General features: G+C 41.5%; 5 protein-coding genes across 14 annotated transcripts; 4 read left to right on the top strand and 1 right to left on the bottom strand.

The window, feature by feature from the left end:
* Positions 1-982: 982 nt before the first annotated feature.
* Positions 983-2820, top strand: LOC112295491 (uncharacterized). Of its 3 annotated transcripts, none has more exons than XM_024547187.3 (3): positions 983-1188; positions 1511-1604; positions 2146-2820. In XM_024547187.3, the coding sequence occupies exons 2-3, from the start codon at positions 1563-1565 to the stop codon at positions 2410-2412; spliced, it is 309 nt and encodes a 102-aa protein (XP_024402955.1). In that variant the 5' UTR covers positions 983-1188; positions 1511-1562; the 3' UTR covers positions 2413-2820. The 3 variants fall into 3 exon arrangements, with proteins under 3 accessions (XP_024402955.1, XP_024402954.1, XP_024402953.1); XM_024547186.3 differs by having other exon boundaries at positions 984-1188; positions 1427-1604; XM_024547185.2 differs by having other exon boundaries at positions 984-1604.
* An 830-nt stretch (positions 2821-3650) lies between these two features.
* LOC112295490 (cysteine synthase) lies at positions 3651-8174 on the top strand. Its single transcript, XM_024547183.2, has 10 exons — positions 3651-3973; positions 4910-5019; positions 5513-5570; positions 5790-6053; positions 6215-6352; positions 6534-6585; positions 6925-7004; positions 7236-7295; positions 7535-7615; positions 7779-8174. Exons 1-10 carry the CDS (start codon positions 3722-3724, stop codon positions 7869-7871), a joined length of 1188 nt encoding a protein of 395 aa, XP_024402951.1. The 5' UTR covers positions 3651-3721; the 3' UTR covers positions 7872-8174.
* Positions 8175-12534: 4360 nt separating this feature from the next.
* Positions 12535-18235, top strand: LOC112295502 (uncharacterized). 2 transcript variants are annotated; one of them, XM_090244210.1, is made up of 5 exons: positions 12535-13012; positions 14106-14165; positions 14284-16549; positions 16657-17089; positions 17202-18235. In XM_090244210.1, exons 3-5 carry the CDS (start codon positions 14490-14492, stop codon positions 18090-18092), a joined length of 3384 nt encoding a protein of 1127 aa, XP_090100336.1. In that variant the 5' UTR covers positions 12535-13012; positions 14106-14165; positions 14284-14489; the 3' UTR covers positions 18093-18235. The 2 variants fall into 2 exon arrangements, with proteins under 2 accessions (XP_090100336.1, XP_024402968.1); XM_024547200.3 differs by lacking the exon at positions 12535-13012 and adding an exon at positions 13091-13368.
* Positions 18236-18397: 162 nt separating this feature from the next.
* On the bottom strand, positions 18398-20607 carry LOC112295503 (uncharacterized). Of its 3 annotated transcripts, none has more exons than XM_024547204.3 (2): positions 20466-20607; positions 18398-20013 (listed from the first exon to the last, which is right to left on the bottom strand). In XM_024547204.3, the coding sequence occupies exon 2, from the start codon at positions 19934-19936 to the stop codon at positions 18578-18580; it is 1359 nt and encodes a 452-aa protein (XP_024402972.1). In that variant the 5' UTR covers positions 19937-20013; positions 20466-20607; the 3' UTR covers positions 18398-18577. The 3 variants fall into 3 exon arrangements, with proteins under 3 accessions (XP_024402972.1, XP_024402973.1, XP_024402974.1); XM_024547205.3 differs by having other exon boundaries at positions 18398-20059; positions 20466-20603; XM_024547206.3 differs by lacking the exon at positions 20466-20607 and adding an exon at positions 20285-20416.
* Positions 20601-26753, top strand: LOC112295504 (actin-related protein 2/3 complex subunit 1A). Of its 5 annotated transcripts, XM_090244211.1 has the most exons (19): positions 20602-20743; positions 20871-21032; positions 21475-21574; positions 21783-21854; positions 22088-22182; positions 22566-22642; positions 22908-23002; positions 23178-23247; positions 23594-23663; positions 23780-23853; positions 24094-24136; positions 24400-24481; positions 24790-24878; positions 25224-25309; positions 25476-25536; positions 25701-25789; positions 25917-25987; positions 26107-26183; positions 26379-26753. In XM_090244211.1, exons 4-18 carry the CDS (start codon positions 21785-21787, stop codon positions 26175-26177), a joined length of 1143 nt encoding a protein of 380 aa, XP_090100337.1. In that variant the 5' UTR covers positions 20602-20743; positions 20871-21032; positions 21475-21574; positions 21783-21784; the 3' UTR covers positions 26178-26183; positions 26379-26753. The 5 variants fall into 5 exon arrangements, with proteins under 5 accessions (XP_073396612.1, XP_090100337.1, XP_090100338.1 ...); XM_073540511.2 differs by lacking the exon at positions 20871-21032 and having other exon boundaries at positions 20601-20743; XM_090244212.1 differs by lacking the exon at positions 21475-21574.
* Positions 26754-27970: the final 1217 nt, after the last annotated feature.

The raw sequence follows: 27970 nt of genomic DNA on the forward strand, positions 1-27970 counted from the left end.
AATATGATATCAAAAAAAATAGTTGTATTTTGAACACACTACAGTAAAAACAGTTTTACTTGATCTATAATGCAAGACAAGCTATCTACACATGAAAACATCATTTGTATGATGTAATTTAAGACTAGTGTAATGAAAATATTTGAATCCTTAAGCTGGTGTGAATTTTGTATTGTAAGAAAACACTTTTAAGATATTATTATTGAATCAGCATACCATTTTTCAATAAATGTCAATAAATGAGCTAATTAGAGTATGTATTTATTTGTCTTCAACAAAATCGAATCTATTTTTTAGAAAACTTTAAATTTTAATTTTATTCTGGTTTATTTTTTTAAGATTTTAAAATTAATACATTGGGTAAAATTTGTCTCACATAATAATGCATGTTAAAAAAGAGAAACTTCACTTGGCATAGAAAAACTTTTAATCAAGTTATAAAAAACATATTGAACACATTAACACAAGTTTATTGTTTGTCACTACAATAGTTTTTAATATTTTAATCTCATTGCAAATTGTTATTATGTGCAACAATCTCAAAAATCTCTTCTACTACTATCACCAATCAGATCTAATTGTTATATAAAATACAAAATATGTAAGATATAATCTTGCTAAACAAACATAAGAACATTCATTCAATTCCATCAATACACAAATAAATAAATAAACAAATGCAAAAAAGTGAGAGTTTCAGCAAACTTTCTACAAAAACCAAAATCAATGCATCATTAGGGTGTGTAAAAAAAAAACCATTGTGGTGTATGCCATCGCTTGCAGTTAAGGAACTTACACTTCTTGGTTTAAAACTTGAACAAACATCAAGTAAATATCCAAGTGTGAATGAGCGGTCTTAGGTGATCCCAAAGGTGGAGCATAGCGCGCCCAAATGCGAGAAAGAACGAGTGCCCAGATCTCACGGTAATAGCTTCACGTGCCCTAAAACCGCATCCTCCGAAGCCACCCCCTAACTCATACGAAGCTCGCCACGCCGTTGCCAAGTGGTGGGTGGAGCGTCGGTGCGATCCACTAGCGACCATTTTTCCACTTTACATGATCCTTCGAAGCAGACTGCGCTGCACTTATGTGGTCTTGAATTGGCCCTTCCACTGACTGCTGTGAAGAAATCGCTTCTACAGAGCTTCTAAACGCTGTTTTCGACGTATTTTGCTTTCTCAATTGGAGGTTTGTTGTTTTGTGGGTTATATATATGAGGCCGAGAATTTTGAGGGTTTGTGTTGATGCGCTTGTGTTGGAATTGGGGATTTGAGAAAGCCTGCATGCAGTGTATTTCGCCGGAGTTGAAAAAATTCGGGTCGTAGGGGTGTGTGTTGGCAGCCTGGGGAGTTTTTAGGGTTTTTTTTTTTTTTTTTTTTTTTTTTTTTTTTGGTGGGATGATTAGCGCTGCCGGGGTCGCAAGCAGGTCACTGGTTTTCTGGAGTGGAGATCAGGTTCGAGAGGTGACCCGTGTGTCTCAGCTTTCAAGGTTTGTTGTTTCCAACGGTAGGACACAAAACGTTGATCGAGGCAAGTTAGGGAGAACGGTTCTTATCGCCAGCATGTCGGATGCTTCACAGAGCACTGCATCTCAGATAAAAGCAGTATGTTCACCTTCCTTTCGGATTGCTTTACTGTTCTGAGCTCTTTTAGGCCTTTAGGAAGTTGATACACTTTTTCCAATTCTAGAATTCTCTCCGGGTGTAATTTTAAGAGTTCGGTCGTTGTTTCTGCATGCTTGGAGAATGTCTGCAAAATAAAGATCAAAGCATGCTCTACGTTTCATGCAAAGTGGAATGTTACTGTCAGTCGCCTTGAATGAATTTCGTGTGATCAATTTAGAAAACCACAATCAGCTTACACACAACAGCCTGGAGACTGTCATGTTTGAACATTGTTGATCCTCTTAAGAAGCTTAAGCTTTTGTTTTCAGATAATATGGTTTGTGATGTATCTGGTTGCACAGTTTTGAAGTTCTTGTTATCGACTTGTATACTAGCAGTGGCCACCTTCTCATGCCTGGTTTGATAGTGTATTTGTTTGGTCTTCCATCGTGCTGGTTGAACAACAATTTTAGTTGACTTGTTTTTTTTCCAATTGATGCAATTCTCATGGCGGTGCGTTTGCACCGGTCTGACGATGCAGGTAAATGTTGTCATCAAAGGCACTGTACAGGGTGTTTTCTACCGGAAGTGGACGGTCGATGCTGCTCGAAAGCTCGGCTTGAATGGATGGGTGCGCAACTGCCGAGATGGTTCTGTAGAGGCTGTCTTTGCAGGGCCACCTAGTGCTGTGGACTCTATGATTCAGCAATGCCATTCGGGGCCTTCATCTGCCAGAGTTTCGTCTGTTGACGTGTCTCAATGGGATAATGAAGTCCCACAAGGCTTTGAGAAAAAGCCGACATGGTGATTGATTTACAACAAAAAAACGGAAATTTGTCACAATTGCTTTGTATTGGATCGAAGAGGCTCTCGTTATTAGTCATGCGCAAGGGACTCAATATTATGAACATGCATCTATCGGTCATTTGTTCCGTTTGTGCACTCTTCTGGAGGTGCCACTTACAATCCCGCATTGGTAAAATTCGAGGCTCTGTCAAATGCTGCCCATTTTAATTACTTCTGCTTCTTTTTTGAATTATCGTAATCCTAGGTAGTAATGAAATTAGCTGTCCATTTTAACCATAACTAAAATGCCATGTAAGTTTATGTAGGGCGTACACATGAATTTATAGTCATTGACTGAAGGAAAATGCAGTTCATATGTAATATAATCGGATCACCGCAGCGTTGCAGAACTGCACCAGAATTTCTTCGAGATTACTTTGTGGCTGAGTATCTCATCATCCTTCTCACAAAGTATAATCAAACTGCGTTTTCAACTGGATCATTAAACAAATGGTATTTTTATGGATGTGGCTCTGTCAGAAACGCTGCTGTGTCAGAGCAGTCTTCGAACTTGATGCATGTACATTGCCTTGGAAATCTTCAAACATCCTAAAAATATTCTGACTCATGGAAAGTGTGAAGAGTAGTGTACACAGTAGAATCCAAGTCCACTGCACCAAACGAGGATTTAGGTCTACTGTTAATTTTATACATGACCACGTCCAATGTATCCATTGATCTGTACACGGCATCTTACTCTCATTGACTGGAAGACAAGAGGCAACAAGCACGTTTTTTTTATTGAATCCAGTCAAGGTTATCCGAGAGGCTTCACTCCCAGCAGTTGATGGCATGTGAGGGAAAAAGCAAGAATTTGCATCTACGGTAGCTAAATTAACAACCAGAGCTGCCTACACATTAATGATCAAACATTTAGAAAAAGTGGATGTGGCTGTCAGTGACCTCACCAGTATCAGCGAGATCGGAGATTTTCTGGTTTTTCCGGGGATAACAAGAAACTGAGACTAAAAATGTACCAACACAAAAAATGTACAGAGTTGAACGACCAGCAAAAAACCACATGTATATTTCTGGGGTGTTGTACTTAGAAGAGGAGATTCAGATTGAGAATGTCCCTCTTTCCTCTTCAACGGTACACATCCGTCGGGTCCACTCATCTTTGTCCTTGAAAGCTTGGGTTAAACCCTCCTCGAACTCTTAAAAACATTGGCTAGGTATTGCGATCGTGTTTCCATCGGGGGGCTGTTTCTTCGGAAGCTAGACCGGCACTTTCGCGCAGCAGTGCTCGATTTCTAATATCTGCACTCGACATGGCGGCTCTTCGGCAAGTGAGTAATGCGACACTGGGTTGTGCTGCTGCACCCCAAGTTGTGAAGGCGGGTGACTCAACGGTGAGAAGGGTGAACATGGCGTCTTTGGAGTCAGCGATGGCGGGTCTGCAGTTGAAGGGAATGAGGACCGGACCCAACGTGGTGGAGAGAGCCAAGAGGACGAGTGTGGTCAGCCAGGCCGTCTCCACCGAGAAGGAGCTGGAGTTGAACATCGCCGATGATGTTACCCAGGTACTCGATTGCGCCCCCAAGTTCTAGCGTGTGTGTGTATGGTTATGCTTTGCAGAGCTCGGGGAGTCTTTGGCACTATGTCTGTTTTACTGTTAAATGTCGCCGTGTCAAGTACTTGGAAGTGTAAAGCAGTGTTTTTATCTTGTTAGTATTTCAGCTGTTGATTTGGCCTTTCGCACGGATATGATTTTTGGGGCTAGGTAGGGTCTTGTTCGAGGATTGTAAAGAAGTTCCAATATTTCGTAGGATTTCAAGCTTATGTTTCCATTTTCATTCCTTTTAGTTTTCCGAACTATAGGATCGTACCATTGACAAGCCTGCATGTCCCTGTTAGCGCCTCTCTTTTCTTCAACTCTTGGATAAGTTTCAAGATTCTTTTATGAAGGATGCCTGCGCCTCTGTCTCTTTAGCCTAGAATTGAGCACAACGGGTTGTGACTAGATCATTTGTTTATGTTGAGTTTGTAGTGAAAACACGAGGTGGCTTGTGAGTGGACTCATGCTTTGTACACTGCAGAGAATCAGGATTTCATGAAAGATCACTTTTTATTGTGCTGCAAACACAATAAGCCAGTTCTGGGCTTATGCTTCTCAGTGGTTATCTTAGTGCATCTAATTTGCTTGTTTTTGGATCAGAAATGTCAGAGACATTCTGTTTTCCTTCCTTTCTTAGGGCTGCAGTTAGCTTTATCCACTTTCTATTTCAGCCAGGATATTCATCTAATATGTATGATGCAATGTGTTTGTTTGGTCTTTTTGGTTTATTCTTTTGATAATTTTATCCCGGAAATATTTTTGGAAATAAAGTCCCTTTGTAAGATCAACAGATGTGTGATGAGTATCCTGATTTGAATATTTATTGAGTGATGTATAATGTTGCACAGTGGTGTGATCATTGTCTTTTCAACCGTGCTATTATGCTTGTGGTTCATTGCAGTTGATTGGTAAAACGCCTATGGTATACCTCAATACAGTGGTGGAAGGATGCACCGCCAATATTGCGGCCAAGTTGGAGATAATGGAGCCCTGTTGCAGTGTTAAGGATAGGTTAGTGCATACGATCTTATAAAGTCCCTATTTAGTCCCTTGTTTGCATCGGAAATGTGTCCGTAGCTTGATGTCACGCTGTCAGGGTTCTAGGACTCTCGAGATCTTACAAAACCTTGATTGTAGCAATGAAACTGTTTTGGAAAGAGTCGTTCGCTTGAGCGGGATTTCCTGATTACGACTGTTCTTAATTGTGAAACCTGAGTGTTTGTCGTTGTAGTGTACGGTCCTCCGTCTACTGGGTTGTAAGTTCTGATCCCAATGTTGAAGATAACGATGAGAAAATAGATAAAAAAGAGTTTATTTTAAACCCATCTATTTTAGACGAGTCCTCAAGTTGACATGTTTGCTGAAGTTTTCAGGGAACACTGTTATAGTTTTGTTTGCAATCTGTATGTAGACTCTACAGTTGGCAATCTTAGGAGGATCGTGGGGTTTATTGGAATCGCTGGGAGCAAATCGGTCGTCTGATGGATTTTGTCCTAACGTGCAGGATTGGTTTTAGCATGATTACTGATGCGGAGAATAAGGGTGCAATTACTCCCGGAAAGGTTTGCACCCAAGGCAACTTTGTTTCAAGTCATGATTCTTGCGTATAATTTTTGGTTCGATACTTGTTTATTGTAGTGCTATCTGCTGCTTAGCTTGTCAGTCGACTAGCTGATGCTTTAATTACAGAATTCGTAGAGTTCTTCATTAGCTCATTTCTTTTTACGATTGCAAGACATAGAAATCTATATGAACGACTTCTTGGTGCCCATTGTGAACAGAGCATTCTTGTTGAGCCAACCAGTGGGAACACCGGTATTGGTTTGGCTTTCATTGCGGCTGCCAAAGGTTACAAGCTTATCCTTACCATGCCTGCATCCATGAGTTTGGAGCGGCGCATTCTGTTGAAAGCTTTTGGAGCGGAGCTTGTCCTTACCGACCCAGCTAAGGGAATGAAAGGCGCTGTCCAAAAAGCAGAAGAAATTGTGAAGAAAACTCCCAACTCATACATGCTCCAACAATTCGAGAACCCAGCAAATCCTAAGGTATCACATCGCACACATAGCTGAATTCAGTATTACCACTGATCTTTTCAGAACTTTCCTTACAACTGATAATTTTTTAATCTTACTTTCTTTGCAACTGCGAATCTTAATCTTGTTTCGGTAGAAGGAAGAGTTAGCTGATCCATGTGTATGTCGTGTAGGTTCATTTTGAGACTACTGGACCAGAGATTTGGGAAGATACAGCCGGAAAAATTGACATTCTTGTTGCTGGCATTGGTACCGGTGGAACTGTAACTGGAGCTGGTCGTTACTTGAAAAGCAAGAATCCCAACGTTAAGGTGAGTTTAGCTATATCATATCAGAATTACATCTTCTATTCATTTATATTAAAAACATTTCTTGGTTGTATCACATGACTCTGAAATATTTGTATGGGCCTGAAGACTTTCAAGTTAGTTTGGCAATGCTTACTAATGTTAATGTGGCTGTTGGTGTGAACGTTGCTGCTTTGGTCCACAGATTATTGGAGTTGAGCCAAGCGAAAGTAGTGTCCTTTCAGGGGGGAAGCCAGGTATAAATCTTTGTTAAAATTTCAGAGCTTACGAACAGTAGGTTGTGTCACAGTGTAAATTTCTAAATCCTTCTAATCAGTGTCTAATGTAATACAGGCTGGATTGCTTTATTTTAAAATGCCTTGTCTTTATTAATAGTTTTCCCGTGTCAGTAACTCTTTGCTATCATCTTCTCATGCTCAGGAAAGTCTTGTTGAAATGTTGAGAAACATTTGCAGATCAGATCAGAGTTCTGCTCATTGATGGTTGTGTATATGAGTTTGTTGTGCGTTGACCAACGAGCATTTTTGAGCTAATTGAATTCTTGAAATTAAGAATTGTCGAATACGGTATGGCAGGACCTCACAAGATTCAGGGGATTGGAGCAGGGTTTATTCCGGGTATTCTTGATGTGGAGATTCTAGATGAAATCATCCAGGTTGGTTCCTTTTTGTTTTTGTGGTTCTATAGTGCTGAGGTTGGTTTTACGTTTATGTTTCTAGTTTTTTGGGTTCTGTGTTGGAAACCTTTTCTATGTAAATTTTAGAGTACATCAAGAACCACGAGGTAACTTAAGAGCATAAATTTATCTATCTGAATTGTTCAAGACTCCTTATTCTGACTCCTCTTTTTGTCTTTTTCGTTTTCTTTTTGAAATAAAATAAAACAGGTATCTAGTAACGATGCTGTGGAGATGGCTAAGCAGCTTGCCCTGAAGGAAGGTTTGCTGGTGAGAGCATTGTTTTGCGCTATGCATGTGCTCTCTACAATTCTGATTGGGAACCTGGAATTGTTTCATGCGTTGCGATGCAAAATACCTTGACCACTAATCTTTACGTTGAGACATTACATGACCATCGTCAGGAGTTTATAATGTGTGCTTCATCTGGCTTATTGGGACCAGTTGTGCTGGCAAGCAATGAATGTTCGTTAGTAGATCCATGACTTCCGAACTCTTTTTGATGGCAGGTTGGAATTTCCTCAGGAGCTGCTACAGCCGCAGCTGTCGAGGTGGCCAAGAGGCCAGAAAATGCCGGAAAATTGATTGCGGTACGAAATGACTTTCAACTTAACTCATTCTTTGCCCTTGATGAGGCCTATCTGTTGCACAGTATATTATCACTCAATGCGTGTTCTTTTGTAGTGATGAAGGCTTTCCGACTATCATTGGAAGCTCATAAGGTAGTGCAATTGTTTCTTTCAATTGGTGCAGGTGATTCTTCCCAGCTTCGGAGAACGGTATTTGTCGTCTGTGCTGTTCCAATCCATCCGGGAAGAGGCTGAGGCCATGCAGCCAGAGATGTAGTCTAATATCTCTTGTTTTGGAATCCTTTCAGTCACCGAGATGATAATTTGGAAACAAAGGTCCTGAATGTTATATGTGAGCATGTATCGTTTGTCTCCTAAACCGTGAGTTTTTGGGTGGCCGGTGTATAATGCAATAACTAGAGAAAGCTATTACTAGTCATAATCTCTACAGTATGCGTAACGCGTTCGAGCTGAAGCAAATCTTTTTTTACAGTCAGATATTCTCTTGTATTTTGCACCAACACAGCTACCTGAGATCCATGAAATGTGAAAATAAAGACGCAGGAAATTTTCAGTGTTCCATGGATGTGTTCCTTGTGTATAGTTTGTATCGGCAGTTAATGTCTCTCCGAGCCATGGACCAAATGCATTTTCTCCTTTTTGATCGCATCACTTTCCATTTTCTTTGCTGGTCAACGCAGCTGTTGTATTACCCACCTCACGCGTCTTACGTGAAATACAGTTCTGAAGTTAAGACGCAAAATGACTCCACCACTAAAATCCACCACCGGTTCCTTCACAGTCCTTCCACAGCAAATCCTTTACACCTGCCCCACATAGTTTCACATCTTAATTTATGTTTTTAAGTGGAGCAGTGTTTTCCACAAGGAAATCTGACACAGTGCCAAGCACTGCTAACACACTTGAACTGTACCCATCACGCTGTCTTAAAATATCATGGTCATTTCAGAGCTCGGTTCTATTCAGATTTAGACCTTTCGCACTTAAAAAAGCTGGAATATCGCCCACTGATGCACACTCGTATTAACATTATATAGAAACTGAACTGCCCAAATGAGGCTAGTTTGGTTCACTCCAAAAGCAGCCCACATGCTGTGCCGCAATATCTGCGCAAATGCTGCTTTTAGTCTGAGTCTTGCAGTCGGAATTCATGGAAATAGCCTGCTAAAGTGTGTTTGATGGTAGGGTGACTTTCACTTCTCACCACAAGATAGCAACGTGACATTATGTCAATCATACAATTGTCCATGTGTTCTATAGAAATAACACACATTTTGAGAGAGTGTGTTTGTGTGTGTGTGTATATATATATATATATATATATTTTTTACTGTAACTTCAACCTGTTGAGGAGGGTGAATGGTTTGATTGTGTGAAAGTGATGAGTTATGTTAAGCAATATTCATGAATTGGTGTGATCAATGAAGAATATTATACTTATTGCCATACCATATCTCTCTGAACAATTTTTTTATGGTCTTGTAAGAAGTAAAAATGTGTTTTACTTGAAAATTCAAGTTATTTATATGCATAGTTTTGTTTTTGACAGCTTGAGTTTATTGACAATATACAATGAAAGTTGTTCTGAATCAAGTACATTAGCAAATAGAGGTCTTTTGTTTGCAACATTTCAATAAAGTAAATGAGCATAGCTAACAACATGTTTATCCAATCACAAAACTACAAAGTGGCAAAAAATGTATATTCATGAATATACATTCAAAAGCATTTATGAATTTATAATAAAGAGTAAAATATATTTAGGTTGGTTTGTAATTACAAATACAAGTTTTAAAGTTTCTTTTATGTAGTATATGTATATAAAAAGGATGCTGGAAATTTATTATCTTACAAATATCAGAATATTAGTTTAATTTTCTCAAAGATTGTAAATAAGTATGCTTCATATCCTAAACCAAAGCAATTTGTTGTGACTTCGTTTGGTAATTAATACAAACCATGTCTATTAATTAAGTGAATTAAATTAATTTTGTCAAAAATATCTTAACAATATTAACTTACAAGGTTTTTTAATTCAAATAATATAGCACAACACTAAGAACATTAAGCAAACTAAATAATAAGTAATAAGCAAACTAAATAATAAGTACATATAACCACTATAGAAAATTGTGGGCTAAATAGAATGAGAGAAAAATGATCTCATTGAAATGTTCATTAAAATAAAAAAGAGAAAGAAAAAAAATGTTGGTAATTTTATTATATGGATATTTTAATCTAATAAGTTGTACCATTGTCTCTAAAAAAAAACACTTTCAAAGTCAAACAACCCTTGATCAAAACATGAGCTCTTGATTTGTTTGCATTTTAATATTTGCATTGTTGGGTTATTAACTCATTACATATAAGAATAAATGATTTATAAATAAATAGATAAATCAGTAACTATTAGTGATAAAGGGGAATTCCCAATAATTTAGTATTTTATAATATTTTATAAGAGTGATGCTCTTTACATCTATAAGCTTTTACTTATCAGTCCCAAATGAAAGAATAAAGACACACATAAGGTTAGTTACTTATTTATAATAATCTATGTACCAAATCTGTTGTAGAGTATCTTTTAGTTTAAACTGAATTCAAAATGTCTAAGAATTTAACAAGTTAAAATCACCCATAATAGTGGGCTTTGTTGTTAAATGGAACTCCTAATGCTGCTATTTCATGACTAGGAAAATCTGTGGAGGATTCTGCAAAAATATAATTTAAAAACTTATTCATTTTATATTTAAAGTATGTAGACACAATAAGTTTATTGGTTCAAAAAATTACTCTAAATAATTCTTAATTTTTTATGAATAATTGAAATAAAATAAAATAAAGTAAATCCAAAAATTCAGAAAACATGTGTTAAAAAGGCATTATTTAATAAATTTAAATGCCAAAAAACATATTTGTCTTATAAAAGTTAATTGAACCTTTTTATATGCTTAAAAAAAATTTAAAAGGATGTAGTAAGAAAAAAGATTAATAGTTTATCGTTATCACAACTGTAGGAATAAAAAAAAGTGTTTGTAGCTTTATCAATTAATTTTAATGGATGTCTTAGTAATATCCTTTTTGTAAAAGATTCACTTGAATTTTATACCAATCAATTAATTATACTTCTTATGACAACCTCAGATGGCTAATAAACAATTTAAACAAAGAAGTTTATTGTGATTCAATACATTTTAGATATAAAAATTAAGCAAATTTATATTATTGGAAAAAAATATGTCAATAAACAATTGTGTGGATATTATATTTTTACTCATCTATAACTACTAATAGTAGACCAATGTTTGTTAATTTGGGTAGCTGAAGATAAAACCATATATGTTTTTTTATTAAAATGTTGTAATTATTCTTTTGTCGTGTAATTATTCATTAGAACTAGTTTTTTAGTAGCCTATATAATAGGTTAATAAAAGCTTGTATGTATGTTTCTGAAGAATAAATTTGTATTAACACAAACGTACATATGTTTGTAGAGTTATTAAATATAAAAGTTTGATCAACACTTTAAAAACAAAGAATAATACCAAAGATCAGAAGTATATGTTTTTACAAAGATTACAATTAATTTCCACATTATAATATAACAAGCCAAATAATTAAGCAACATTGAAGTATGGAAAAATCTGCTAGTACAAATTAATAAAATACATATTTCGAAGAAAAAATTCTATAAGATTACAAATGGCCGGATCAGTATCTACTAATTGCAAGTCATTTGTTAGCTTCTTACATAGGTTACTAAAAAACTAGTCTTAATAAAAAAATAAAAAATGAAAAATAAAAAATAAAAAATTTCTTATTTTCCTTGAATTTAATTTGCTAAACTTAACCAAATTAAATTACATTTGAAAAACATTCTAAAAATATAAATTTTTTCAATGGATTACCATTAAAAATTTAAATTAACAGAGGAAATTATTTCTTGAAAGTGCAGCAATACTGGTAATAAAACACAACAATGTGGAGTAATTAATGCGGATTTCCAATTTAAATAATGTTTTGAAAGTGTAACATGTACAATTCGCATGCTTGTTAGTTCTTTTCTTTTTCTTTTTCTTTTTTTTAATGTTTTTTTTAATTTATTATTTTATTTCATAAAAGAATGAAGAAAACAATATAAAATGATTTGTTGAATCAATCATACTTTGCAACAACACATATGTGTATATATGTATGTATATATATATATATATATATATGAAAGAAGAGATGCAAACAATTAACCAATCTTTTGACTCTAGGTTTTGTATTATTGTTATTATTAATTAATTAATTAATATTGGTGTTATTTTCCGATGTACAACAAAACATTGATTTTAAAAGACCACTATCAATCCTAATGTTTCTCTTCATCCACATAATACCAACGAATGAAAAATACGCGATTGGATGAACGAATTGAAACCAACTGTTCATCCGCCACGTCGGGAGAGTGGCGGGAATGAAGAGGAAGAGACAGCAACCGGCCAGGAAACTTCTCACTCAGAACCCTCCCAACCCATGACCGCGCACTCCCACCCCTATAAACGAACTCCAATTATAGGCGGTTGGAGGTCCTGCACCCGGGGTGATGGAGCGCCTTATCCTATAGGCGCGTGGATCTGAAACCGCGCGCACGTGTAGAGCCACGGAATCAGAGCACCGAAGCTCATTACCGCGCGGGCTTGCATGACCGATGAACGAATGAGTAGAAACGGATGGATTTACGTTGCGAAAATGGATGAACGTAGACTCAATTGACTTGGTCTAGCTGAGGGGAGAGCGCCGCTGGGATCGTACACACGGAGTGTCTGTGTTTGTAGATCTTGCGTGTAACAGTGAATTTTCTCTAGACTTCGCAGAGATCAAGTGACTTCAAAATCTGCTGACTGAGTTCAACGATACCCAGCTCTTCATTTCCCATTCAAATCCACAAGCGCCTTGAAGCGGTGAATCATCAACAACAGTTACAATCCCTAACAGTTCCCAGTTTCAAACCGCTTCGCCGGGTTTCGTGTTGATAGTCCCTATCTCGGTTTGACGGTGTCCGGAATGACGAGAGCTTTGTAGAGTTTAGAGAGTTCTCCAAATTTGGATTAAACCAAGTATTTCGAGATTTGAGGGAGGTTGATGAGTTGCGATGAATGAGGGCGAGTTGCATCCATCGAGCAAAGGGGGTTGAGCTGCGTGACTGGTGAAACATCGATGGGAATCGATCGGGAATGAGACCGGCGAGCTTATAAATAGACTGCGAGTGACTTTCCATCTCATCCTCAGGAGGAACCTGGAATGGACTGGAAGGCAGCTCATGCCCAGCGAATCCAGTTCCACTGTTGATTCATGACGAGAAGGAGGCGACCATGGGCGTAGCAGTGCTCGTATATAAAAACTTTCGGGGTAATGACCTCGTCTCTTCTTCCCACCCTCGCGTAGAAAAAGGGTAACAAAAACAATCTAGAGGTTTGGGGACCGAGATTGGAGCGACTTTATCGCTTGGTCGAGGCGCAGACCGACTTTCGAGCGAGGGGGAGAGGTAGAGAGGGGGGGGGAGGGTTGGTATCGGGAAATGTGGGCCGGTCTCGCTGATGTTGCAGGAGTTTGCACGAAGGGCGGTAGTCGGATAGCATGGTAGTAGTTCACCAGGCGAAGAGTTCCGGAAATGGATTCAAGCGAGAGGATGTTGATGCCCAACTCCCGGTAGATGTCGAGTTATCGCTGGGACACCGGATCGCTATGTCTCTGGAGGTCTGCAGGTGATTTTGCCATCATTTTTCTTCCCGACAATGTGGGGATTACGAAAAATCAACCACGGAGATCGCATTGTGTCTTCTTTCGCTTTTTTCGACGTGAGTGAGTGCGGGGAGCAGGGTTGTGGATTTTTAAGTTGACAGTGCTGGTGTAATTCGGATATAATTATGGATCTAGTTATACAGACTCGAAGTAGTAGCTACAAAGAGTGAACTATCCAGATCCAGTTGTGCGAGTGATGTAACTCGAAGATCCCACATGTGGAATTGGAATGTGATCTTGCCCGGATGTTTACCGTCAGGTTCTGCTACTGGCCAGGTTCTCGTTGAACTCCAATGCTGGTTCGCAGAGAGCCGTGAGAAGCGGCTGTTTCTGTAGGACCTAAGTGCAATCGTTGCATTTTTGAACGGTATAGTTTTAGTGCTTGAAAACCGGAATCGTGCTTCACTTAGTATCTTCCTCTGCAGGGAAAGCTTCTGGTCTTCTTGTCTTTGGCTGTATTAAAATCCTCGTAATTCATCTCTGAAGGGATTCCACAAGCTTTTCGTCCCTGTGAAGATATATGTATCAAAGTACTTTTCAGCATCCTCTAAGTCTGTGGGTAATTATTCCGTGGTAGAATTCGCCAACCCAAATCTTATCGGATCCTCCGCCTTCAACTCCAAGTCTTCGATCCCTTCTTGTCTTCCTGTCAAATCTCCCGAACGACCTGGCTTGACACATATCTTTCTGGTGATCGTAGGTATGATAACGAGTGGAGTATGTCAGGTGGCGCGTTTTGCTTTGCACGATGCCCGGCAAGGTGAGAAACGCAGTACCTACTTGCCTCATCTTGCAAGTTTCGCAAGCTAAAGCTGTTGGACGGCATTTTCCATGCCGGAAACTCGTATTGACAAGCTTGTTATTCCTACGGCGTGCAGCTGGGGTAGCATATTATGACAAGAAGACATTCCACATATGTACCAGCGTTTTGGGAAGATGCGAAAGCTTGTCAGAGTAAAACCATGAACCAATTGGTAGTATACGAGCAGGGCATTCTTCCCCGCAGCGATGCAGCGTGCAGCTCTCAATTTCGAGCGACTACATTTATTCCCGAAGATTTCAGTAGTGTTGGACGGTTTCTACGATGTCAAATTCGACGGTGGAGGTTTATGCCGACGGTCCAGTGAAGGCTCCAGCGCGTGCCCCAGCTCTAGTTCCAGCTCCAGTCCCTGTCCAAACTCCAGGTCATTTTGGGCCTCCTGCACCCCTTCCAGTAGGGAATTTACCTCCCCAATCGGCAATCGGTATCTCATGGGTTGGCATAGTAGGCATTCTCGCAGCTTTTCTCGTGCTCGCAGTGATTGCTCTCATCTTTTTCTGGTACAAAAAGAATGCGTACAAGAAGGCTTTGCAGGATCAAAGAAATTTCTACGTTGCAAATGCCGTTAGTCAAATTCGTGAAGAATGGTCTGACGATGACGTGAATCGTAGCAAGAGGGGACAAACGACCTTGGCAGATTTTGAGCATGCGCTTGTAGCGCAGACGAGGTCTAAACGATTCAATTGGGGGAACAATGCGGCATTCGGTGACAGTCCGTCTGGGGAGAGGATTGTGGAGCAGGACATTCCTATCTGTACCAGAGCCAAGCCATCGTCGAGAGGTTCGAAGGACTGGGTTTTGTCCGGAAGTTTCAGCGATAAGCACATGACCGGGAGTTTCGGTTCGAGCCAGTGCGATGATCTGGTGGGCGAAGTATTCTACACGGGCGTAGAAGGCTCGGAACAAATGGGAGTGCGGTACAGCAGAGCAGAATTGGGCGACATAGAGATTTTAACCAAAATACCGCCAAACCCGAAGACTCCGAAGACGCCGAAGAAATGGAAGTCTGAGAGTGAGTCGGCAAGTTTGCTGGGAACCTTGAGCAGATCACACACCATAGCTTCGTCGCCAGCGAGAGAGGAGCACAACAAACCCGGTGGATGGTCAGTTCGATCCTTTTCACTGCCTACTTACCACCACACATCATCATCACCACCAGGATCGCTCGTGACAAGCTCGGGGATTAAAGCGGACAACAGACTGGAAGCACTGAAATCACTCAGCCCTCTGACGCCGCATCCGAGTTCCTTGCCAGCTTCCCCAACTGCTCACAATTATTTTCCTCCCCCGTTCGGCAACAATCTCACTCCCGCTTCGTGGGATCATGTACCATCTCGGCTGTCTGTGCAAACTAATGCAGCTGGGCACACCAACGGAGCTTTGCACGCCAATGCAGCTTTGCACAACCCTACTTTTGTTGCGCCCCCTTCCACTCCTCCTCCACCTGTACCGCTTCCCATGGCGCTTGAGGAGGGGGAGGGGCGAGACTCGCCCAGGGAGAAGACATTGAAGGAGCTTCGTCGGGATATGAAGCAAGCGGAGTCGAAGTGGACAATTGCCCACTACTGTCCCTCTCCTCCCCCGCCTCCTCTACCTGTCCCGTTTCAGCCCCTTCCCTCTCCACCCTACCCTCTCCGCGCTCCGTCCCGTTTAGGCTCCCAGCTTGATGTCGAGAGCCCTTCATTTCGTGCCTTGTGTAAATCTGCACTGACCATTGCTGCTTCGCCATCCCCTTCCTCTCCTTCCGCACGTCGACCAGCCACTCTGTCTAATGTAGCTACGTCGCCTCCTCCCAGATCACCGCTCGGGAAAGGTAGCGAAGATAATACTTCTCCACCTTCACCTCCTCCTCCACCTTCACCCCCTCCCCCTCCTCCAGCCCCTCCTCCGCCGCCATTCTCAACTAATCTCCCTTCGAAAAAGCCTGCACCGCCGCCTTCACCTCCACCTCCACCTCCGCCGTCTCTGTCGAGTAGGAAGTTCACCCCACCTCCATCCCCTCCACCATCAGCAGATGAAGGACGAAAGCTCACTCCGCCACCATCTCAACCACCCGCAACTCTCCCATGCAAAGAGCTCACTCCGCCTCCCTCCCCTCCACCCCCTCCTATGCTTAGTAGCAGTGAATCACGCAGTCGGTCGATTCCGAAGCTGGCTCCATTGATATTACCTGCAAGACCTGATCTGGGAGAGAACAAAGAGATCTTCAGAGCCGAGCAACGCTCCATCAAATCGAATCAGAAGATGCGACCTCTCCACTGGGACAAGCTCAAGCCTGAGTCACGCACTCGGATGGTGTGGGACAACATGAGCAACTCCATGGAGTAAGTCCGCGGATCGCCTTGCTCACCTTTGCGAGGATATTGACATTTTCGTACCGTAATCTGAGACTTATCAATGTGATTAATCTCCTGGTTGTTGTCCTATATAGACTGGACGAAGAAATGATCGAGAATTTATTCGGTGTGGCTCCAAGCACCTCTGCAGGCAGCATCACGAGGCAGTCCTCTAAACTTTCTGTATCCGCGAAGAGTGAGATTCTCGATCCAAGGAAAGCTCACAACATTGCCATCCAGCTACGCGCTCGGGGCTTATCAAAGATGGAAGTCTGTGATGCGCTGGTAGAGGGCGAGGGCCTGGACCAGGAGATTCTAGAGATTCTCGTGAAGATGACTCCCACGGACGAAGAGATCACCAAGTTCAAGCAATTTCAGGGAGATACAACGATACTGGGTCCAGCAGATCGCTTCATCCTGGGTCTTCTTCAGATCCCAAATGCGTTTGAGCGTCTTCAAGCCATGCTTTATAGGGCATCGTTCGAGGAAGAGCTTCGCCATATTCAGGATACAATCACTACACTCCAGGTAATGGAAGGTCCCCTCCCAACAATTTCGATCAGTTAGTTTCGATGCTAGTCCAATTCGCTATAGTGACTTGTGCCTAATTTCTTGTGCATGATGTTGGATCATGGTGAAGATGGCCTGCAAGGAGCTGAAGAGCAGCCGCACATTTACAAAGCTGCTGGAAGCAGTGTTGAAAACTGGCAACCGGCTCAACATGGGGACGTTCCGAGGAGATGCGAAAGCTTTCAAGCTGGACACGCTGCTAAAACTTGCCGACGTGAAAGGAGTTGATGGGAAGACGACACTCTTGCACTTCGTGATCACTGAGATCATCAAGGCGGAAGGAGCACGAGCTGCGAGGCTCGCCGGGTTTGACGACGGCTCGACACCAACAAGCCAGATGAGCTCGGCGTGCACCACTCCCTGCGCCACAACTCCTTCTTCACCCCTTTCTCATTTTGCCAGAAGCATGGAAGCTGAGTTGGAGCGGTGCCAGGGTGAGTTTAGCAATAGTGACGGTAGGGACGATTTCAAAAGGATAGGAATGGACGTAGTGAGAGGGATTCCGAACGAGTTAGTGCACGTCAGGAAGGCTGGTAGTCTAGAACTCGTAGCTTTGAAGCTTGCGGTGAGCAGGCTCCAGATAGGATTGCAGAACACAAAGACGACGCTGGAGGAGCTGCGAGTGTTTACCAGCGACGCAGTTGAAACCGCTGGTTATGACCTCGGTGACGATGTTTTTAAGGAGAAGATGATGGACTTTGTGGTGGATGCCGAGGCAGAGGTGAGGATGGTCCAAAGGGACCTAGAAGCAGTGTTAGCGAGTGTAAAGGATATTAGTATATATTTTTACGGAGAGGCAGACACGGCGAAGAGCAAACAGCCTTTGAAAGTGTTTATGGTCATGCGAGAGTTCCTTGCCATGTTGGAGCAAGCTTGTAAAGACGTGATGAAGACGAATGCTTCACTGACCGTGTCGCCATCCAGGCGCCCCAGTCTCTCCCTGCCGAATAAAACGAATTGAAGTGAAGCAGCTTCAAATCTCCGACACGGCTTGTACTGTAGATACGTTACTGGGGCCTAATTTGGCAACCTTCTTGTACCATCTGCAAATGCTAATTCATTCTTCCTATGTTTCTGACGGGTGCAGCTGCTTCGAAGCATAAATCTTTACCATGCTACTTTCTCGAATGTGAATGGATCTTTTGAGTTTAACTTGTACGTGCAGCATGATTTTGAAAGGAAATTTCAGACTTGCAATCGCATTTAATGTTTTTTTTTTTGCTTCATTGAATACTTAATCTGGGCGTATAAAAAGGCAAATAATGATAACAATCAAAATAATACTGCTGTTTACAGAAGAGAAAATGATACACACACTTGGGCCGTTGCACCTCCTGTGAAAGTGGAGTGATACCACTTGGAAGGTATAAACTAAAATCCTGATCCTGTTAATATGAAACCAAGTTCCAGAATTTGAACCTTACGCATCCGGGGGCTACTTTGCATTTACAACAAAATCCCAAACCTCTCTTCGTTGCTAATCCACGACTCTGAACTGGGAAGCTTGGATTCGAAAGTGACGCTATACTGCTTTCTGAGACAATTAAGCTTCTCCCTCGATTGTGCCAGCTCTTGCTCTATCTCTCGAACTTTGTCGAAGTGTTCCTGCAGGCTTGCTCCATTCTGCGAGCAGTTCTGGTTTGGTTGAGTATCACGCTCTTCTTGTATGCTCTGAAGCTCTTCAAGCACTTCCTGCAGATCTCTTTGCAACTCCATCTCCACCTCTGTTATCTGATCACATTGGAGTTCTAGCTGTGAGTATTTCTCCCTAATGGCCGCATCACGCTCTTTCTTAACGACCTTGAGCTCTTCAACCTTCTGCTGAATTGCTCCACGTAGCTCTAACTCTATCTGGCGAATCTGCTCACGCAGATGTTCCTGATCCAAATGCACTTCCAAAATTGCCTTCTCACGCTCTTGACGCGTGGTCTCGAGCTCGTTGGCAACCCGCTGCAACTCCATTCGCAGCCCCATCTCAATTTCAAACACATGGTCACATTGTCGTTCCAGCTGCGAATGTTTCTCTGCAACTGCACCGTCACGCTCTTTTTTGGCAACCTTGAGCTCTTCCTGTGCCTGAAGGAGCTGTTCCGGAAGCTCAGTTTGAATTTGGTGTTCGTCCTCTAGTTGAAATCTCGATTGCGTCCCCGATTCCTTACACGCATCATCACGTGGTTTCTGAACAGCAGTGAGATCTCGACTGGCCTTGTGTGTAACCCTTCGCTGTTCCTCCAACTGCAGCTGCTTCGGAGCAATTGCATCATCCCGTTGCTTCCGAGCTGACTCTATCAATTCATTTGTCCGCCGCAGCTCCTCTAAGAGCTCCGTTTCCATTGACTGGTCGCACTCGTGATCTGGCAGCATTTGCCCCTCTGCAATGGCGGCATTCCGCTGTCTCTGCACAGCGAGCATTACCTCATTCCTTCGACGTAGTTCCGCTAGCAATGATTGGCGACACAGGAAATCTGATTCATGGGAGCCATTATCTACCACGTCACTGTCCCGTACGTTCTGCGTGTAGCTCACACCCGGCGTCAGAGGGACCCGATTCTCCTCCTGCGTTTCCTCTGCCGTCGTTTGAAGCCGCTTGCTCGGTGAAACCTTGCGCGAGGCTGACCTCAGACGCTCCACTTTTACAGGACTACTCACATTCCTGTCACTAATTCTTCGCCGCCTCTTGAGCCCCGCCTTCCTACATTGCATTTTCGCGTAGGAACAATCCGGCGAATGCGCCATACCTGAAGGGGTTTCCACCTGGACGTCCACACACCTCGACTCCTGTAACCTGCCCTCGGTACGCTTCATCCCATGCTAACTTAACATCTGCTTCGACCGCTTTATTTCCCAATCCTCAAACTCGTCCAACTTCTTCGTTTCGAACTCTGTGAAAACAAAATTCCAGAACATAGCGAGCCTTCACAAAGTGCCCTGACAACAAAACCAACAAAATCATCCCTCCAAACTGCGCTATCATTCTAAAACCCTAGAAAATTTCCCGCAAGCAGCAAGCTTCCGACTACTGAAAAACCTTGCTCAATCCGGGGGAAGACCTTGAACCCTAAACAGAAAATCCAATAACCATGAAACTGAACCTCAGCTTTTGAAGATAGGTTCAAATGGGATTCCAGAACCCATTATGAAGCTCTTAGTTACCTAGCTTCCTCCGCGACCAAGCAGGAGTGGCATGCAGCAATCCATCGTCACAATACCAACCACAAACTCAAAATAACACACCCTATAACGGCTTACAGTTAGACGTGCAGATAGGTACACAATGAAATATCAAGATTAAGCATACGTTGGAATAGGTTAGTAAGGATTGAAAGACTACTACCTTGTGATGAGGAGCTCACTAATGGGGTTGCAATCAATCATTGCAAAGCATGAGACGCCGGGTCAGCATCAAATCCTCGCAATTTCATGAATAGTTCCTCGGTGATGATCTCAAGAAAAAATCTACTCGGAATTGATGAGCTCCTGCGAGGGCGAGCGATTGTAAGCGTGAGGTTGTACACGAGCAACCTGTAACGGATGTCGCTACAAGTTCTAATGGTGCAGAGTTGAAGGGGGAGGGTTTTGGTCCCGAGGTGGACGGGAATGGGCCGAACGCAGGTGGGTCGTTCTTCGTGGGGGGTCTGAACGACGCGTTTCCTTTTTTAGTAGATTATATCCTTTTTCAGCAATTGCCTTGCGAGTCGACTCTGTTTGTGGACGCTGAGTCGTGGCATGCTCGATCCAGGAGTTGGGTTCCGTCATATTCCGGTTTTGTTGGTGACGGAATCAGGAGAGTCCCAAGCTCTGAGGTGGGGCATTCCTGATTAGCAGGGACATCGATTATGGTTGGTTGGATCCGCCTTTTAACCATTTCTTTCACCGACATTGCATCGTTGCCTGTGCGCAGGTGATCTTTTTCGCTCAACTTGAATCGTTCAGCTGTGTTTGCTTGAGGTTCAGTTTATCATTTACCGATTTCTGCAGCCCTAATTTCTCTGCCTTCACTGCAAGATATGTTGCGTCCGAGCGTCTTAGTGTGCGATTTGTTTCAAGATTACTTTTCTTATGTAGGATGTATATGTATGGGCAGAAATGTTATTCTTGAAAGCTACTTCCGAGGAATTGTATCTTTAGCTCGCAATTCTGGTTGTCGCACATAGATTCATGTGGTAGACTCCAGATAGGACGAGTGTTGCACGAGGGACGGTATAACTTTCGTTTCGATTCTTACTGGAAATCCTCTGATTCGCATTCGACCAAGCTATACATCGCTGAAAAACGAGGCCAGGTCCGGTGGGTTTGTACAGAGCTATGAAGTAGTAGCAGTTTTAAATCTTGCTCTTTTGCAGAAGTTTCGATACCAGCTATAGGAAGCATCTCTTCATCCAGAAAAATTCCAGTGCACACTGCAGCGCTGTGCCAACATCTCAGCAAAGTTGAGACAATAAAGTACAGATGATGACTAGTTCCACCTTTCTTTTAAGTTCGTCTATCCTTTCACAAACGAGTAATATGGATCTCGAGAAGTACAATATCTTTTGGGGGCACTCCAATCTCGACGATAATTGTTATTCCGTTGTGTATCTGCTGTCTTAGAATCTGCACAATTTCAGAACTACGTCATTTAGTATGTTGGCTGCCGTGTGTGATTTTGTAGGCATGGCTGCTGTTGGAGTGCAGCATCTGGCGCAATGCATCACATGCCATGCGTGGAATTCGGATATGTCCAGTATGACTACTTCTTCCACCATTTTCTCAATTCACGTTCCATTCTTTACTAGGATTTGTGTTTACAGGAGTGGAGGTGCACTATGCAGGTTATATGGACTTGGCTGAACAGCTTGGATTCATAGTGTTCTTTTAGTTTTTTAAGCAAGTCTACTCAAGTATTCCGCTATGAATTCTTTCTTTTGGAGCAAAACGATACTGGTGTACTAACCTCGATTCGCATCGGGTATGCAGTGGTCGCTCTTTGTCCAAACAACAACGAGGTTCACATTTACAAAGCCTCCATGGATTCAAACTCAGTTTGGGAGCGAGTCTATGTTCTTGAGAAGGTACTTGGTTTTCTTTTCTGCTATGGGTTCATAATGTCAGTTCTGAGCTGTGAGTCTGCAAGCCATCAGAGCTAGAGAGGAGTAACAAAACACTGTAGGTGACTAGTGCCCTAAGATTTTTCGGCCAGTTACTTCTGGCTTTTTATCATAGATGTGTTTAGAGGCTCTCCGAAAGTTGTTGACAGTTCCTTCAAATAGTTTGGAGTTGTAGGTGTAGGTAACTTCAGAATGACAAGCCTAATGTGTGTTGAAGTCCTTCGCTAAAGCACTCATTTGATTCAGTATGTGATGGTTTCGTAGCGCTGTAATTGCTTATAAACCCTAGAAATATTAAGTTCTTCATTTTTTCTTGTTTTCTTAGCTGTCATGTTTCTTGGGTGCAGCATGAACAATTGGTTTCGGGCATTGATTGGGCGCCGAAGAGTAATAAGATTGTTACCTGCTCCCATGATCGGAACTCGTAAGCAAACCCGGACATTGTAATTTGATGTCAGTCGCATGATGCTGTTATCTCAAGGATGTTTGGAAACTTCAGTAGTTTCAATTTGCAAGTTCTACAAGTTGAAGAACATATTTAATGTTTAATATTTCATATTCTAGAGATGGTTATTACTACTACCTACTTGATATTATTGGTAATTCGAACATGCGGATTTCTGACATTACGTTTTCTAAAAGAAATTATTGTCTCCAGTTCTTTATGACCTTGACTGTGGCTGTGACAGGTATGTGTGGTCTTTAGAGGGTGATCAATGGCAAGCGACTCTGGTCATCTTGCGTTTAAATCGAGCCGCCACCTCCGTCGAGTGGAGTCCTCAGGGTACACTATTCTATTTTTCTTTCTATGTCAGTTTCTCTGAAAAGAAACGTGTTACGAATTTTCAAATTCTTGTTTGTGCAAAAATATGATGTAATTTTTGCTTTTAAGATCGTTTGAACGTGCCGAGTTTATCAAGCAGTATTGACTTATTCATGGTTACATTCTCTGTATGCAGAAAATAAGTTTGTTGTAGGAAGTGGTGCTAAGACTGTCTGCGTATGCTACTATGAAGAGGATAATAATTGGTATGCAAATTACTTCCCTTTTATAAGAACGTTTATTCTTTACGAGACACTTAATACCTGCTTTTTTTGTGATGAATGGTCAGTGGAAGCTTCTAAGCATGAGACCTTCATTTGACTGAATAGTCATGCCAATGAGAAGCTGGAAGGTTTTAAATGATTTGATCACTTTTAGTGTACCAAACATGCTTCATCTTGAAATGTATTCCATTTTCGCTTGCCCATAAGTTTCGGACCTTTTTGTCCTTCGTGATGAATGAAACAGTCCTTCGAGTTTAGTTGGAGCACTCCAGAACATTATATGCGAAGACTGGCTTCAAGTGTTGGAATTTATTTTGTTTCTCTGCAGGTGGGTGAGCAAACTAATTAGAAAAAAGCATCATTCCACGATTACGAGCGTTGCCTGGCATCCGAATAACGTACACCTACTTATCATCACGTGTGCTGTTTCTACATTCTGTTGTATATTTGCACTATCCTTAATTCTCAGATTCTTCCAAGTCTTATTGAGTCCTCGTTTGTACATTATATGTAGGTCCTGTTGGCCACAACGTCAACAGATAGCAAATGTCGAATATTTTCTGCATTTATCAAAGGAGTCGATGCACGGTCAGCTGATGCTCTGTCCCTCCAATGTGTTTCCAAGTTATAGATTTTTCTACAGTAACTCCATAGTATTGCTATCTAAAGGTTCTACAACTTGAAGTTATTATTGCTGAACAACAAGCAGAAAAGCTACAGATATGTTGCCTAACTAGAAAGATAGGGATATAAGATTTGTCACGTCATTTGTAATGTTTGAAAATATGCTAAATTATGATGTTGTAATGATCCGTTCGGACCTGTCAGAAAAGATGCAACGACAGCATTTGGTGACGTCAAGTTCGGGGAGGTGTGCAGATGTTTACTCTTTGCCTTTAAAGTGGTCTGTTTGTCAGAGGTTTAGTGTGTGGAGTTTCAATCTAAGGTGTCCACTATTGTGACACTTAAAATCGGGTTTCCTTTGTTTGTTGTTTCGACGAAGGTCAACAGAATCGCGGGGTCGGCTTTTTATTTATTTATTTGTTTGTTTTAGGTGTAACTAAAGTCATTTATTCATACTGTTATATTTCATCCAAAGCACTTCTAACTAGTAATGGTCTTCATGGTTACTAGGAGTTGATTCAATTGGACCTTGCTTGTGGTTGGTCATTTGGCGTGCATTGGTCACCAAGTGGAAACAGCCTGGCCTATGTTGGTGAGTCGAATAAAGCTTTTATATCCCCTCACACTTTAACCTTCATAAATTTTTCTAACAAGTAAACAACAGGATATTGTTGTGTTCTGGAAGTTATGTATCTTGTTTTAATGAAACTCTCCGCCTAGTTTCTTTTACAGAAACGGAATCGAACTACCAGCATTTATATTCTTGATCGGATTGGATCAGTTTTCATTATCTATGATCTCCTTGCCTGGCAGTTCAGTATTTGATTTTTTGCAACAGGTTAATGTGATGTTACTTGTTCCAGTATTCAACTTGTGCTCATGTGCTTGGTATTTGTGAAGGACATGATTCGACCATTCATTTTGTTACGGATGTTGGGCCAAACCCACGTGCTCGTTCAATAAGCCTTCGCCATTTACCCCTGCGTGATGTAGGTCAGCTATGCCCGACTAGCATCCTTTATTAAAATTGTGGTTTATGAATCTAGATAATTCAACAGAAACTTCCTGTAGGATTTTTGGGTAAATTATGGGGGTTCTCAACTTAAAGGTCATCATGGTTCGAAAAGATTGTCCTGAATTGAGACTGGGCACAACTTATCTTTCGCTATGCTTTGTTTGGAAGTAGTGTCACTAATATCGAAGACTACGTCTTGTAACAATTTTATCTTGAGCGAATTCTTAGCCAGGCGGCTGTTGGTACGTGAAACTGGTGAGAATGTGAATTGGATCTGGAAATCGTGATTATGTTGCTTATTGTACCTCGCGGTTTGTAGGTTCTGTTCTTATCAGAGACAAGATTAGTAGCTGGAGGATTTGATTGCAATCCCATGCTATTTGGATCTGATAAAAGTCGTATTTGGTACATTGACTACCATATTCTCAAGATTTTGGTGTTGAAATGATGTATCGTCCACAATTGCTCCTGCATGTTTTGCGAGAGACTACTGAGTAAGATTTCTTTTTGTATTTGATACGGGCATGCTTAATTATCTTTCTTATTTGCCCCTGTTTTTTTTGAATTCTAGGGAATTCATTTCTTTTTTGGACGAGGTGAAACGTCCTGCGGAGACCAAGACTGATACCGTGGTACGAGTTCAATATCAGGAATAGAGGAATTCGTTTGATTAATTAAGGATCTCCTAATGGAATTTTATAGATGTTGAATATCTGCCACATGATTGTATGCATTGACAATTATCCTCTGCGTGTCTAGCTAAATAGCTTTGTGGGTTACTCTATGCGAGGTTCAGTTTGCTGCAGCGAAAGGTAAGTTCAAGTGGTTGGGCAGTGAGCCCTTTGAAGAAAATGCCCCCACCACCACTCATGAAAATTGCATCACGTAAGTCTTGTTTGAACGCTCCAGATTCAGCTTGTACTCAAGGCATCAAATTCGATTATCTGAGACTTCAATATGAACTCATGAAGTGCGAGTGTTATGTAAGTGACCTTGTTACTGGGCGATGCAGGATGATTCGTTCCCTCGCTCCTCTTTCAGAAAGAAACCCAGAAAAGTCTATTGAACGGTTCAGCACATCAGGTACTTCTATATGATTGCTTGCATTTATAGAGAGTTACCGCGGAACGTGCTTCATTTCTCTTATTACTTTTAAACCTACGGCAACACTGTGACATACATATGATGAGATTGTTGTGCAGGTCTTGATGGCAGGGTAGTTATCTGGGACTTGACAAACGTGGATGATGTTTTAGCTAGACTTCGAATATGACACAAGGTATTATTCATTGCACAGTATGTCTCGAAAATTGTTCCAAGTATGCTTCTCCATAATTTCATTAAAAAATGCGTTGCATGCTGCATCTTCTTATTTGACTTCTTTCAATCTTCCTTTATCGTGAAGTTACGATTAAAGTTAAACACCATAATTTTATTATTAAACCCAAGATTTTGTCTTAACTTGAGAGTGTAGGTAAGCAAAGTATGGAGCAAGCGATGATTTCCTTCAGTAGGAAAAAGTCAAGCATGTTTTGGAGGAATTAATGCCCAATGTCAAGCCCCAACCAAAGGAATGCTGTTGAGGGACTGAAGTCGAATATGGTTTCACGAGGAAGCAAAGACATCTGTGAGATGGAAGTTTAGTGTGGTTGAGTACGTTTAGCCAGTGTCCCAGTGCTCGGACTTATGACTAGGCTTAGTCCCATGACTTGTTTCATTCCCCTGCTGTTCTTATTCCCAGCTTTTGGAACATCACTGTCTAGACTGATCATGGAATGCTGTAATAGCAACGTCAGATTGGCTTATGTCAATTAATATAAACTGAGTAATAAAGTCCAGTACCTTCTCATTCTCGTTTGTGGAGCTGACGCAAGGTGAGTGGCGTCCTTGCCACGGTATTCTTTTTCAAGTGTGAAAAAGCATGATTTCTGACATGCTTTTCTGAGAATGAAGGTGATTCACGTTTTTCTATTGCTCGGCGGGTTCGTAGAAGTGTCCAGTTCTCTGTCATCATAGCCGATCAGGCAGCAAGAGATGGTGGGAATCATTTAAATGACTCTTCCTGCATAGTGCACCTAGACTTTCTAAGCATTTGCGTGGGTTGCCTTCCAGCTCCGAGTTGTGCATATCAAAATGCACCACTTTGATCAGAGTTGCAGGAAGTCTACTACCTTTGTGGGGCACAGTTGTCGTACTTAAACCTTGGTGTCTTCTAGTTTGTTCAGATTTCATGGGCAATTCAAGACAGCATTGAAGGCCACCAGTGCTACCACATCTTCCACAGCAAGTCCACGAGTGGGGATTGTAACGATCTCCATTGCAGGGTCTCCATCTAAGTATGTCTTGAATACCGAAGCTGACAGGAAATTCTAACTGATGCTTCTACGACACCATATGCCACGAGCAAGCCATCATCGTGAGACTAATGACCGTAGTCAACGTCGGAAGCGATTGTCCCACTGGACATACGAGTGGTACATATTTTTATCTCCACAATTCTAGGTTTGAATGTCAGGCGAGATACTGGAATTCCTTGAGAAGCTCGTTGGATCAGGGTAAGCAATGGTTAGCTTTGGTTATGCTTTAAAAAATCGAAAAAAAAGTCTGCTAACGTTTATTAACTACCTCATGTTGACCTCCAGATTTGATGGTTCTTGATCTGTCTGCTAGTCAGCCAACAGGAACCTCGCTTCAAAAATTCCTGAAGCACTTGCATTTGTAAGTCTTTGGGGTTACAACTTGTGACACTCTTGCTCTCTGGAGTGTGTAGTTGAAGCAAGGGTCTGAAATCGTTGAATGAGAGCCTATTGTCAAACAATTGGAGGTTGGTGGTAAAAAAAACGAGAGCTAACAGGAGGCAGGGAGTGAGAGAATGGAATAAAACACAACTCCTGCAGAATTGTCGGACATTTGTATAGACAAAAAAGTATAGATGTTGTGTCTTCAGGGATGCTCTTATTCTAATTATGATCGTAAGAAGATTTTTCTACTTTTTACTTTACTCAAATTTCAAGAGATTGTTGGAATTATTGGATAATGTTAAAGAGGATTAATAATGTAAGAAGC

This window comes from Physcomitrium patens, chromosome 18 (genome assembly GCF_059467195.1).
Source record: "Physcomitrium patens ecotype Gransden chromosome 18, ASM5946719v1, whole genome shotgun sequence".
Lineage (NCBI taxonomy): Eukaryota > Viridiplantae > Streptophyta > Bryopsida > Funariales > Funariaceae > Physcomitrium > Physcomitrium patens.